Raw genomic sequence first — 11,935 nt, 5'->3', positions numbered from 1 at the left:
ATTCCTGTGGGAGCCAGCTACTCACACCTGTGGACATGATTACTGCAATTTCTGAGCCTGTGGAGTTGGACTCCTGTCTTGCTGTTGCAGCACAAGCTATAGTTTTCTCCTTTCATTTCCATGCTTGCTGACATTCCCTCTACACACCCTGTGCTCTCCCTTCATATTTTTACAGTCACTGCAGCTTAATACTAATAAATATAGGAGGTGGCCCTGGATGGGTAGTTCAGTTGGTTAGAGCATCATTCTGATACACCAAGGTCAGGGCACAAAGAATCAGCCAATTATGTCCAGCTGGTGTAGCTCAGTGTTTGGGCATCGACCCAGGAACCCAGAGGCCACCGATTTAATTCCTGATCAGGGCACATGCCCAGGTTGTGGGCTCGATCCTCTGTGGGGGGCGTGCAAGAGGCAACCCATTGATGATATTTCTCTCTCATTAAAGTTTCTATCTCTCTATCAATCTCCCTTCTTTTCTCTCTAAAAAAAATCAATAAAGCAAGGATGTGGAGAAAAAGGAACCCTTGTGCACTGTTGGTGGGAATGCAGTCTGGTGCAGCCACTGTGGAAAACTATGGATTTTCCTCAAAAAATTAAAAATGGAACTTCCATTTGACCCAGTAATCCCACTTCTAGGAATATATCCCAAGAACTCAGAAACACCAATCAGAAAGGATATGTGCACTCCTATGTTCATAGCAACACAATTTACAATAGCTAAGATTTGGAAACAGCCTAAGTGCCCATCAGCAGATGAGTGGATTAAAAAACTGGTACATCTACACAATGGAATACTATGCTGCTGTAAAAAAGAAGGAACTCTTACTATTCGTAACAGCGTGGATGGAGATGGAGAGCATTATGCTAAGCGAAATAAGCCAGTCGGAGAAAGACAAATATCACATGATCTCACTCATTTATGGAATATAATGAACAACATAAACTGATGAACAAAAACAGATCCAGAGACAGAAAAACTTCCAACAGACCATCATACCTCAGAGGGAAGGCAGGGGTTGTGGGGGTGGTGGTAAGAGATCAACCAAAGGACTTGTACGCATGCATATAAGCATAACCAATGGACACAGACACTAGGGGGGTGAGGGGATGTGTTGGGATTTAGGAGTGGCTGGGGAGAGGTCAATGGGGGGAAAAGGAGACATATGTAATACTTTAATCAATAAAGAGTAGAAAAAAATTGCCTACTTAAAACATGAACATAAGCATAAAAAACATAAATTGCAAACATAATTGACAAAAAACAAAATTTTAGCAGTCTACGTTTGTGCACAATAAGGATGTTTCTAGATGCCGTCAAATAAAATGACAATTCCAAAAAAAGAAAGACAATTTTGTGTGTATATATATCTTATGCATATATATATATATGTATTTGTGTAATAACCCTATGTATGTATGTATGTATAAATATACCATTTAAAGACATGTATATATACTAAAAAAATCAATAAAAACATATTTTAAAAATATCAACCAATAAATACATAAATAAGTAGAACAACAAATTGATGTTTCTCTCTCTTTCTCTCTCTCTCAAATCAATCAATAAATACTTTTTTTAAAATTGGTATAGAAGTGTACCATGGGCATTAATCATCAGAAGAGGCTCTTGCTGTCCCCTCCCTGCACCGAAGTTTCTCCTATATCTGCTGACCTCTGGTGGTTATAGTTTGAACTGTACCTTCCCTTTCTAGTTAGTGGCCTGCTGGCAGGTAATGGTGTATTTTTTTCTCAACAATCCAAATTCAAATATTCAAGTGCTGTACCAAATGGAAATATTTTTATTGCTGTGTTTTGTATTTGTTTTCAGGCATTATGGCATAATGCAAAGAATAGGACCTGTGCTTTTTTTTTTTTTTTTTTACTTCTTTTGTGCCTGGGCTTTGGAGTCAGACTTACCTAGGTTCTTGGGCAAGTTACCTGAATTCAGCTTTCTTACCTATAAAGTGAAGAGAATAATAATTTTAAAAAATAATAACAAATATGCCGAAACCGGTTTGGCTCAGTGGATAGAGCGTCAGCCTGCGGACTGAGGGGTCCCGGGTTCGATTCCGGTCAAGGGCATGTACCTTGGTTGCGGGCACATCCCCTTAGGGGGTGTGCAGGAGGCAGCTGATCGATGTTTCTCTCTCATCGATGTTTCTGACTCTCTATCCCTCTCCCTTCCTCTCTGTAAAATATCAATAAAATATATTTAAAAAAATAATAATAACAAATAGTTTAATGGGAGAATTAGATGAGGTGATTATAAATGCATAACCCTACCTGTGTCCTAGCACATAGTTGCTCAATAGAAGTTTGTCTCATTCTCATTAATAGTGATTTGTTCAGTGTGTGACTCAAAGTGATTTTTAAAATTCTGGCAACGTAAAGTTTACCATGATACCATTTTCCGTGTGATTTTTTTTTTAAATATATTTTATTGATATTTCACAGAGAGGAAGGGAGAGGGATAGAGAGCTAGAAACATCGATGAGAGAGAAACATCGATCAGCTGCCTCCTGCACACCTCCCACTGGAGATGTGCCCGCAACCAACGCACATGCCCTTGACCGGAATCGAACCCGGGACATTTCAGTCCGCAGGCCGACGCTCTATCCACCGAGCCAAACCGGTTTCGGCTGATTTTTTTTTTTAATCCAAGAAATTTTATGTAACTGATTTCTGGTTCTTGAATTTGGAAAATGAGGTAAGCTCTAGTATGGGCTGTGAAGTCTCTCTCTGCCCAGGGAGCTATGGATCTGAGACCTAACAAGGGTTAGATAAGGGTGAGAAGGGATCTTGGGCACAGCTGAATGGCTTTGTGCCCTTGACCTCACTTTGGTTTCCTAGCTAACAGGATCCAGTAATTTTTTCCCTGGGTCAGCAAAGGGCAGAGGTTTGAAGTTAAGCATCACTGGGTTCTCAGCTGGGCCTCCAAGGCCCCCTTCTCCCACTTGCAGAGAAAAGAGGGGGTGGCTGAATAGAGGAGGATATGAGATTGGTTCTCTGCTCCTCCCTCTCCTTGCTTTTCCCCACACCCATTCTCTCCCCCACAGCAGCCATCTCCCCCACAGAGACTGGAAAGAGGGAGGAGGGTGGAGTAGGGGACTGAGGGATCAGAAGCCCCAGTGCCCTGTATCTGAAGGAAGCGCTGGCCAGGGGCAGGTCTGCTGCCTCCTTCAAAATGATGCTGGGTACTCTGGGGCTTTGGGCACTGCTTCCCGAAGCTGTACAAGGTAAGTGTCTATGGGGAGGGGCAGGGTCTTTCCATTCACCCATTGAGGAAAGGAGCATTTGAAGCAGCAGCCACCCCTTTGGAAGAGTGGTGAGTGGGGTGGGTGAGTGAGGGTGACGGGTAGAACCATGTGTCCCCATGGTGGGGGTCAGGTTCCAGGCCTCTGCTGACACTGTTTCCTCCTATGGCTTTACCATGCTGGCCCTGGGATATGAAACATGTTTTGTCTCTCCTTTTGGCTGCTGTTTTTGCCTCTGCATTCACTCTCTTGAACCTCCCCTCCCCATCCTGGGCCACAGCACCCCCAAGCAGGCGGACCTGTGTGTTCTTTGAGGCCCCTGGAGTGCGGGGAAGCACAAAGACACTGGGGAAGCTGCTAGATGCAGGACCAGGGCCCCCCAGGGTTATCCGCTGCCTCTACAGTCACTGCTGCTTTGGGATCTGGAACCTGACCCAAGACCAGGCACAGGTGGAGATGCAAGGTGAATGGCAAAGTATATGGCAGGTGATAGCTAGGGTGGGAGACAGGTACATCCTGGGGTGGGGGTGGCAACTGAGGGAGAGGAGGAAAAATGGAATGTGTGGAGGGAAAAGAAAAGCCCATATCAGATGGAAGGGATGCCTCTGAGAAGGGATTTATCCTCTCTCTCCCCAGACTTCATTATGCTCTTTTTCTCGCTCTCCATCTCTCTTTCTTTTTTTTCTTCTCTTTCTTAATCCCTTTCTCTCCTCTTTTCCTAATCCTACCCTATCAGGATGCCGAGACAGTGATGAGCCAGGCTGTGAGGCCCCCCGATGTGACCCAAGCCCCCGAGCTCAGCCCAGTCCCAGCTCCACTCTCTTCACCTGCTCCTGTGGCACTGACTTCTGCAATGCCAATTACAGCCACCTGCCTCCTCTGGGGAGCCCTGGGACTCCTGGTTCCCAGGGTCCCCAGGCCATCTCAGGTAACCCCTAGTGTGCTGAACCTGGGTGGAGGCTGGGGCCCAGGTTAGGAGAGGTAGAACCAGGGCCAGTTCTCACCCTGCCCCCAAGCTTCACTCCTTCTGGCCTTGAAAAGTTGGTTGCCCTGGTGACTGTGAGATAACAGGGCTTGTGACCAGGGTGGGGGTGGGTCGAGAAGCAAGACTTCTGAGGAGGGGGAGAGGAGCAGAGAGTAGATTTGGGGCAGGGCTCATCTAGCCTGCATTCTTGCCTTAATGCCCAGGCGAGTCCATCTGGATGGCGATGGTGCTGCTGGGGCTGTTTCTCCTCCTGCTGCTACTGGGCAGCATCATCTTGGGTATTAATCTGCCCCATCCCTCACTTGTGACCCCAAGACATTGCCCCAAAGCTCTGACCCCTCTCCAGGCTTCCTTGACCCTCTGGTTCTGAGATCTCTACAACCTGACTCCCATTACTTCCCACAAAGCCCCCTTCCCAGTCTCCATTCCCCTGCACTCTGACTCTGAGGCTCTTTTCTATCCCAGCCCTGCTACAGAGAAAGGCCTGCAGAGTGAGAGGTGGGCCAGCGCCAGAGCCAGACACAGGCAGTGACTGGAGTGCGGAGCTGCCTGAGCTGCCTGAGCTGTGCTTCTCCCAGGTGCCCAGGGCGGGAGGAAAGGGTCCTCTAAGTGCTCCCAGAGGGTGTGCTGGGGAGGAAGCCTAGTCCTGGTACTAGCCGAGGCCCACACCCAACACCGTATCCCACCAGGTAATCCGGGAAGGAGGTCACGCAGTGGTGTGGGCTGGGCAGCTGCAAGGAGAGCTGGTAGCCATCAAGGCCTTCCCCCTGAGGGCTATGGCCCAGTTCCGAGCGGAGAGAGCATTGTATGAGCTGCCAGGCCTACAGCACGACCACATTGTCCGCTTTATCACCGCCAGCAGGGGGGGACCTGGGCCCCTGCACTGTGAGCCCCTGCTGGTATTGGAATTGCACCCCAAGGTGAGGACCAAGAAATGTACATGTGTGTGTTTGCCTGTGTGTGAATGGGGATGGAGATGGGGGCGGTGGGAGCTGGATGTCAGCTGGGCCCTGTCCATGCTTATTCTTCTGCTTTAGATGTCCTGTTCTCTAAAACATTAAAATTTATTTTTCATATTTTTTCTTTTTATTACACATGAAATACCTGCTAAAACTTTTAACCCATAAAATAGATAAGGAAAGGGAAAAATCAAAATAATTTATATTCTGTACCTTAAAGACAATCATTGTTAAAGAAAGACCTTGAGCCCTAGCTGGTTTGGCTCAGTATTTAGAGCATCAGCTCATGGACCGAGGGGTCTCAGGTTCAATTCTGGTCAAGGGCACATACTTCAGTTGTAGGCTCAATCCTGGCCCAGGGTTGGGGCACTTGCAGGAAGCAACTAATCAATGTGTATCTCTCACATCAATGTTTCTCTGTGTGTGTGTCTCCCCCTCCCTTCCACTTTCTAAAAAAATTATTAGAAAATATCCTTGGGTGAGGATTAACCAAAAAATAAATAATAATAAATAAATAAATAAATAAATAAATAAATAAATACCTTGAGCCCTACTGGTTTGGCTCAGTGCAGTGGATAGAGCGTCAGCCTGCAGACTGAAGAGTCCCAGGTTCGATTCCAGTCAAGGGCATATGCCCGGGTTGTGGTCTCAATCCCCAGTATGGGGTGTGCAGGAGGCAGCCAATCAATGATTCTCTCTCATCATTGATGTTTCTATCTCCCTCTCCCTTCCTCTCTGAAATCAATAAAAATATATTTTTTAAAAATACCTTGAGCCCTGGCCAGTGTCTCTCAGTGGTTAGAATGTCAACCCGCAAACCGAAAGGTCTCAGGTTTGATTCCCAGTCAAGGGCACATATCTGGGTTGTAGGTTGGATTCCTGCCCCGTCAGGGCACATGTGGAAAGCAAACAATGTGTCTCTTTCACACCAATGTTTTTTTCTCTCTCTCCTTCCCTCTCACTCCTTCCCTCCCTTCCACTTTCTCTGAAAATCAATGGAAGGAATATCCTTGGGTGAGGAATTAAAAAAACACACAAGCCCTAATCGGTTTGGCTCAGTGGACAGAGCGTCGGTCTGCGGACTGAAGGGTCCCAGGTTCACTTCCAGTCAAGGGCATGTACCTTGGTTGTGGGCACATCCCCAGTAGGGGGTGTGCAGGGGGCAGCTGATCAATGTTTCCCTCTCATCAGTGTTACTAATTCTCTATCCCTCTCCCTTCCTCCCTGTAAAAAAAATCAATAAAATATATTTAAAAACACACACAAAAGCCCTAGCTGGTTTGGCTCAGTGGATAAAGTGTTGGCCTGCGCACTGAAGGGTCCCTGGTTCGATTCCAGTCAAGGGCACATGCCCAGGTTGCTGGCTCAATCCCCAGTAGGGGGTGTGCAGGAGGCAGCCAATCAATGATTCTCTCTCATCATTGATGTTTCTATCTTTTCCTCTCCCTTCCTCTCTGAAATCAATAAAAAACAAACAAACAAACAAACAAACAAACAAAACACACAAAAGCCCGTCCTTTTTGCTCAGTGGTTGAACATCAACCCATGAACCAGGAGGTCACAGTTCAATTCCTGGTCAGGGCACATGCGCAGGTTTCGGGCTCCATCCCCAATAGGGGTAGTGCAGGAGGCAGCTGATCAATGACTCTCTCTCATCATTGATGTTTCTATCCCTCTCTCCCTCTCCCTTCTTCTCTCTGAAATCAATTAAAAAAAACCATTTAAAAAACCTTGAGGCATAGCCCTTCAAATTTATTCATATATTCATTCAACAAATATTTATGAATTGTATGTCAGGCACTCTTCTGAGTGCTAGGACAAACACTCTCAGTCCCTCCCTACCTTTACAGATTTTATGGAGTAGTAGGGGAGAGAGAAGTGGGTCAAATAAACACAAAAGTAAGTTTAAAATGTCAAGTGTATTAAGTGTTGAAAGAGAGGGCCATGCTACTACAGGAGAAGAATAAGGAGACATGACTCAAGGGGCGGACCATGAGCAATAAGGATGAAGAGGAAGAGGTAAGCAAGGACCAGACCATACTTGGCCTTGTGGGCCTAACTAAGGACTTGGGAGTTTATCAGCACCCATAGCTCCTTCACCTCTGAAATCTTGGATCCTGGGGATTCCCCTTTTTGACCATGTGCCTCACTGCTCAGCTCAAAAATCACTGCCTTTTTTATCTTGTTTATTTGTTTAACTTTCCTGGCACACTGAAAGTGCTCAATGTTTGTCAAATGCAGAACTCTATTTTTTAAAAATAAGTTTTTATTGATTTTAGAGAAAGAGATAGAAACATTGATAAGAGAGAAGCATCAATCAGCTACCTCCTGCCTGCCACCCACCAGGGATCAAACCAGTGACCTCTTAGTGCATGGGTAGATGCTCAACCACTGAGCTACACTGTCCGGGCTCAAATGCAGGTCTCTTGCTCCTTTCCCAACAATTTCCACTTGCTTCCCAACTGCCACTCTCCTACCCAACAGATCTATTCATTGGCCAGTTCTACCAAACAGGCTTGACACCTCAAGCCAGGCGGTTCATGAGGGGTGCCTGGGCCTCGCTCGTCCTGCCTCTCCTTTTTCTGCCGTTGTCCAAAGTCCCCTGAGGCGGTCTAAGGTGGTTAATTGTTAGTGACACTAAAGACAGACTGCTTGGGTTCAAGCTCCACTTCTCTTTCACCAAGTGAATTCCAGCAAGCTTAGTTAGCTCTCTGTCAACCTCCTCATCTGTAAAACAGGAGTGACAGGAGTACCTTCCTCCTAGAGTTGTTGTGAGGATTGCAGGAGGCCTGGTCCACAGTTAGTGCTCAGGACCCTTGAACTGGAGTTACTATTTTTCCTGTCAATCTGACTATGTGCGTTCTCACTCCTCAGTTGCCTGTTATCTTGCCCTAGATGTGTCACTGTGTTGGTCTGCTGAGAGATGCAAGGGGATGTTTGTCAACTGACCTCTCTTCTGGGGTGGATCAGCCACCTCCAGCTTTGTGTGTTCCCCTCTTCTCTGTACTTCTCCCCAGGGTTCCCTGTGCCACTACTTGACCCAGCACACCAGTGACTGGGGACGTTCCCTGCGGATGGCACTGTCCCTGGCACAGGGCTTGGCATTTCTCCATGAGGAGCGCTGGCAGGATGGTGGGTGAGCTGAGAGCAAGAAGCCATGGGAATCAGGAGCCACACTACTATGTTTCAGATTCTCCCTTAGCTTGGAGGGGAAGGATTGGGTCAAAAGAGGAAGGAAGAAGATCCACGCCCCTTCAACCTTGGCTTCTCCCACAGGCCAATATAAACCAGGTATTGCCCACCGAGATCTGAGCAGCCAGAATGTGCTCATTAGAGAGGATGGGTCGTGTGCTATTGGAGACCTGGGCCTCGCCTTGGTGCTACCTGGCCTCACCCAACCCCCGACCTGGGCCCCTATTCGACCCCAAGGCCCAGCTGCCATCATGGAGGTAAGTACTCTGGATAAGGATGTGGTCTAGGATAATGGTACTGCTGCTGCTGCTGAAGATGTGCCCATTGCTATAGCAATAGTGCAGCAGTGCTTACAGCGTTTGAGACATTGCTGAGTCTGTAGTTGGGGGATGTTGCATGGACCAGTGTTGTGGTGAAGGCTGTCAAGGAGATGATTCTTGGTCCTCCATGCCTTTCTCTCCAGGCTGGTACCCAGAGGTACATGGCCCCGGAGCTCCTGGACAAGACTCTGGACCTACAGGACTGGGGCATGGCCCTCCGGCGAGCCGATGTTTATTCTCTGGCTCTGCTCCTGTGGGAGATCCTGAGCCGCTGCCTGGATCTGTGGCCTGGTAAGGATGGGTGCAACAGTCCCCTCTCTTCTTCGATGCCTCACCTATCCATTCCAGATCCACCTACCTCCTGACCCAGGAAGCTCTGCCCTTCTCCCCCTTGGTCTTTCCACCAGGAAGGCACCCCTAGCACTAGCTGACACGTAATCCTATGTGCTTTTCCCCAGACAGCAGACCACCACCCTTCCAACTGGCCTATGAGGCAGAACTGGGCAGCACCCCCACCACCTGTGAGCTATGGACCTTGGCAGTGGCCGAGAGAAGGCGCCCTTACATCCCACCCACTTGGTGCTGCTTTGCCACAGTAAGAAGCCACTGGCCGGTGGGCTGGGGACCTGGAGAGTCTGGGCACAGGCTTCAAGGGCGTGTCTGCCAGGACCAGTCCCTCTACTCCCTCTATCCCTTCTTCTCCCACCACTCCTAGATCATGTTCAGCTGAAGCTGGGCAAACTTTCTCTGTATCTCAGTTCATCCTCTTCCACCATAAGTCTCACACAGCCCACTCCTGAGGCTCACACCTTCCCCTTGCTCAGTCTTGCCCAGTCTGTCTTTCTTCTCCCCACCTGTTAGCCCTGTTCTTCAGTCCCCTGCTTCAGGAATTCCTCCTTGGCTTTGCTCCTGCCTTGAGCACTGTCCCCAAGATGGCTTCTCTCCCGGTACACTGGCATCCAACCTTCAATCCAATCATCCCTCATTCTGTCCTACACATCTCTGTTTCTAACATGACCCAATAAAGCCAGTTCTAGGTATAAAAGGTTAAAGCAGTAGCCTAAAAATGAAATGTTAGTGGTCTGCTCAAATAGTTTTAACAGGAAACCCCTTCCCTGCTACCTGGTCTGAAATACCTAGCCTAAAATTTCCACTGCACAAGTGTTTGCTGTGTTGGATAACAGAGGCCCGGAGACTGTTTGCAGAAGACCCTGTTTGCCTGAAAGGAAGGAGAGCAGTTTCTCATCAACATGTTAAGCCATAACCAGAATTAGCTCCTCAGAGGAAACAGTGGGCCCTTTGGAAGGCACCCAGAGAACCTGTCTCAGGCAACAAGATGCAGAGGGCTGAATTTCAGGGAGGGGCAGTGGAGGGTTGCTCCAGGGAGGGTCAGAAGAAGAGTGTTGAAAACAGAGGAGTGGTGGACATCTTTTAATGACCTACTCAGGGTTCTGGGGTCAAGCCTGCCTCTTGGTCATTATTCCCAGGACCGTGGTGTTCTTAGAGAGCTCCTAGAGGACTGTTGGGATGCAGATCCGGAAGCACGGCTGACAGCTGAGTGTGTACAGCAGCGCCTGGCTGCCCTGGCCCATCCTCAGGAGGCCCACCTCTTCCCAGAGGTCTGTTCACATAGCTGCCCACCTCTCTGCGCAGAAGACTGTCTCTCAACTCCTCCCCACCACCATTCTCCCTTGTAGGCCTTGGCTGAGAATCTGTCACTTCAGCATTCAGCAAGGCCCTTGTTTCAGGATTCTCAACCTACCGGTACCATTTCTCATGTGTAAATATGCAGTATATGTGTAATCTATGTATGTGCAAACTAGACATGCTGATCGTATGCCTGTTTGCTCTGCCTCACTATTGCCTTTCCCGCTTGCCAAATGCTTGGACCCCTCCGTGGGCATCCAGTCCACTATAATTCTGACCAGTGACGGAAGGTAGGTGTGCACAGGAAAGAGATAAAGTCAGCTTTCCTGACTCCACACCCTTAGAGCATCCTCCTTTCTTGTGATCCTGGGCTCCTCCTGGCTCTCTTCTTTTCCTCCTCAACAAGCCTTTATTTGGTGGGATACCATGAAGGGCACTGGGGAAAGTGGGATGAATACCATGAAATTGCTGCTCTGAAAGTGCTCAGAGATCCACAACTCACTTAGTTGGGGTCCTGTACAGTGTCCTGGGAGGGGGTGTTCTCTGCTGAGACTTGAGTAGGAAGGCCTCACAGCACAGGATGCTTGAGCTGGGTCTTGAATGAGCAGGAATTTTCCAGGAGTGTTGGGGGCAGTAGGACATTCCTGCCCAGTGAGGTGTATCATGAGGTGCAGCAAGAAACTGCAGGTAACCTGAGTAGCAACAGTGTGTGTGTGTGTGTGTGTGTGTGTGTGTGTGTGTGTGTGTGTGTGTCGGGGGGGGGTGGCGGGAAAAGAGAAAAGGTGACATGGAGAACTGCAGGCAAGGCTTTGCGAGCCATGCTGAGAACTTCTTCCTTCATTTCTTTTCTTTTTTTTTTTTTAAATATATTTTATTGATTTTTTACAGAGAGGAAGGAAGAAGGATAGATAGTCAGAAACATCGATCAGCTGCCTCTTGCACACCTCCTACTGGGGATGTGCCCGCAACCAAGTTACATGCCCTTGACCGGAATCGAACCCGGGACCTTTCAGTTCGCAGGCCGACGCTCTATCCACTGAGCCAAACCGATTTCGGCCTTCATTTCTTTTTTTATGTTTTCTCTACTGGCTTTTCTTTCCCAAGCTGGGCATCTTTAATACTGGGTACCCCTCAAGGTCAGTCCAGTTACAAGTGCCTGCCTGGTGTATAGACCTGACTCGGTTTCTAACTCTCCAAGTGCCCTTGGGCAAGTTATTTCCTCTTTCTAGGGCTCAGGTCCCTTATTTGCTATATAAGGAGTTGGAAGCCTTTTTGTCCAATCCCAGAAGAACAATGGGGGAGTCCTGATATCACTACCACAGGATTGCTTTCTGCTCAGTGACCAACTAACTCTATGTCCTCGGACAAGTTTCTTCACCCTTGGAATCTCAGTTTTATCTTGTGTGAAGTGTGGAGAAAAACACCCTGCTGGCAGGGTCAATTCAGGGTGAAAAAAAGGTGACAGGTCTTACACAGCACCTGGCCTTAGTAAACACTTTGTAAATGGTAGCAGTTGTAATTGAGCATTGAGATTATTCTAGCCCCTTTCTAGCTTGGTTGTTCTAGAGTTCCAGG

At 48.0% G+C, this 11,935-nt stretch overlaps 1 protein-coding gene across 3 annotated transcripts; it reads left to right on the top strand.

Moving 5' to 3' along the window:
• Window positions 1–2,995: 2,995 nt before the first annotated feature.
• Window positions 2,996–10,410, top strand: AMHR2 (anti-Mullerian hormone receptor type 2; the record flags this gene model as incomplete). 3 transcript variants are annotated; one of them, XM_080659284.1, is made up of 11 exons in its annotated part: window positions 2,996–3,239; window positions 3,538–3,720; window positions 3,994–4,185; window positions 4,446–4,520; window positions 4,708–4,820; window positions 4,932–5,162; window positions 8,219–8,333; window positions 8,478–8,650; window positions 8,857–9,004; window positions 9,172–9,308; window positions 10,201–10,410. In XM_080659284.1, 11 exons carry the CDS (start codon window positions 3,188–3,190, stop codon window positions 10,408–10,410), a joined length of 1,629 nt encoding a protein of 542 aa, XP_080515410.1. The 3 variants fall into 3 exon arrangements, with proteins under 3 accessions (XP_080515410.1, XP_080515411.1, XP_080515412.1); XM_080659285.1 differs by lacking the exon at window positions 10,201–10,410 and having other exon boundaries at window positions 3,191–3,239; window positions 9,176–9,312; XM_080659286.1 differs by lacking the exons at window positions 8,857–9,004; window positions 9,172–9,308 and having other exon boundaries at window positions 3,191–3,239.
• Between the last annotated feature and the right edge of the window lie 1,525 nt (window positions 10,411–11,935).

The sequence above is a fragment of the Plecotus auritus genome (assembly GCF_963455305.1).
Source record: "Plecotus auritus genome assembly, chromosome: 3".
In the NCBI taxonomy this organism is placed as follows: domain Eukaryota; kingdom Metazoa; phylum Chordata; class Mammalia; order Chiroptera; family Vespertilionidae; genus Plecotus; species Plecotus auritus.
The sequence above is the reverse complement of the archived record's forward strand: the minus strand, read 5'-3'. Positions and strand labels throughout refer to the sequence as shown.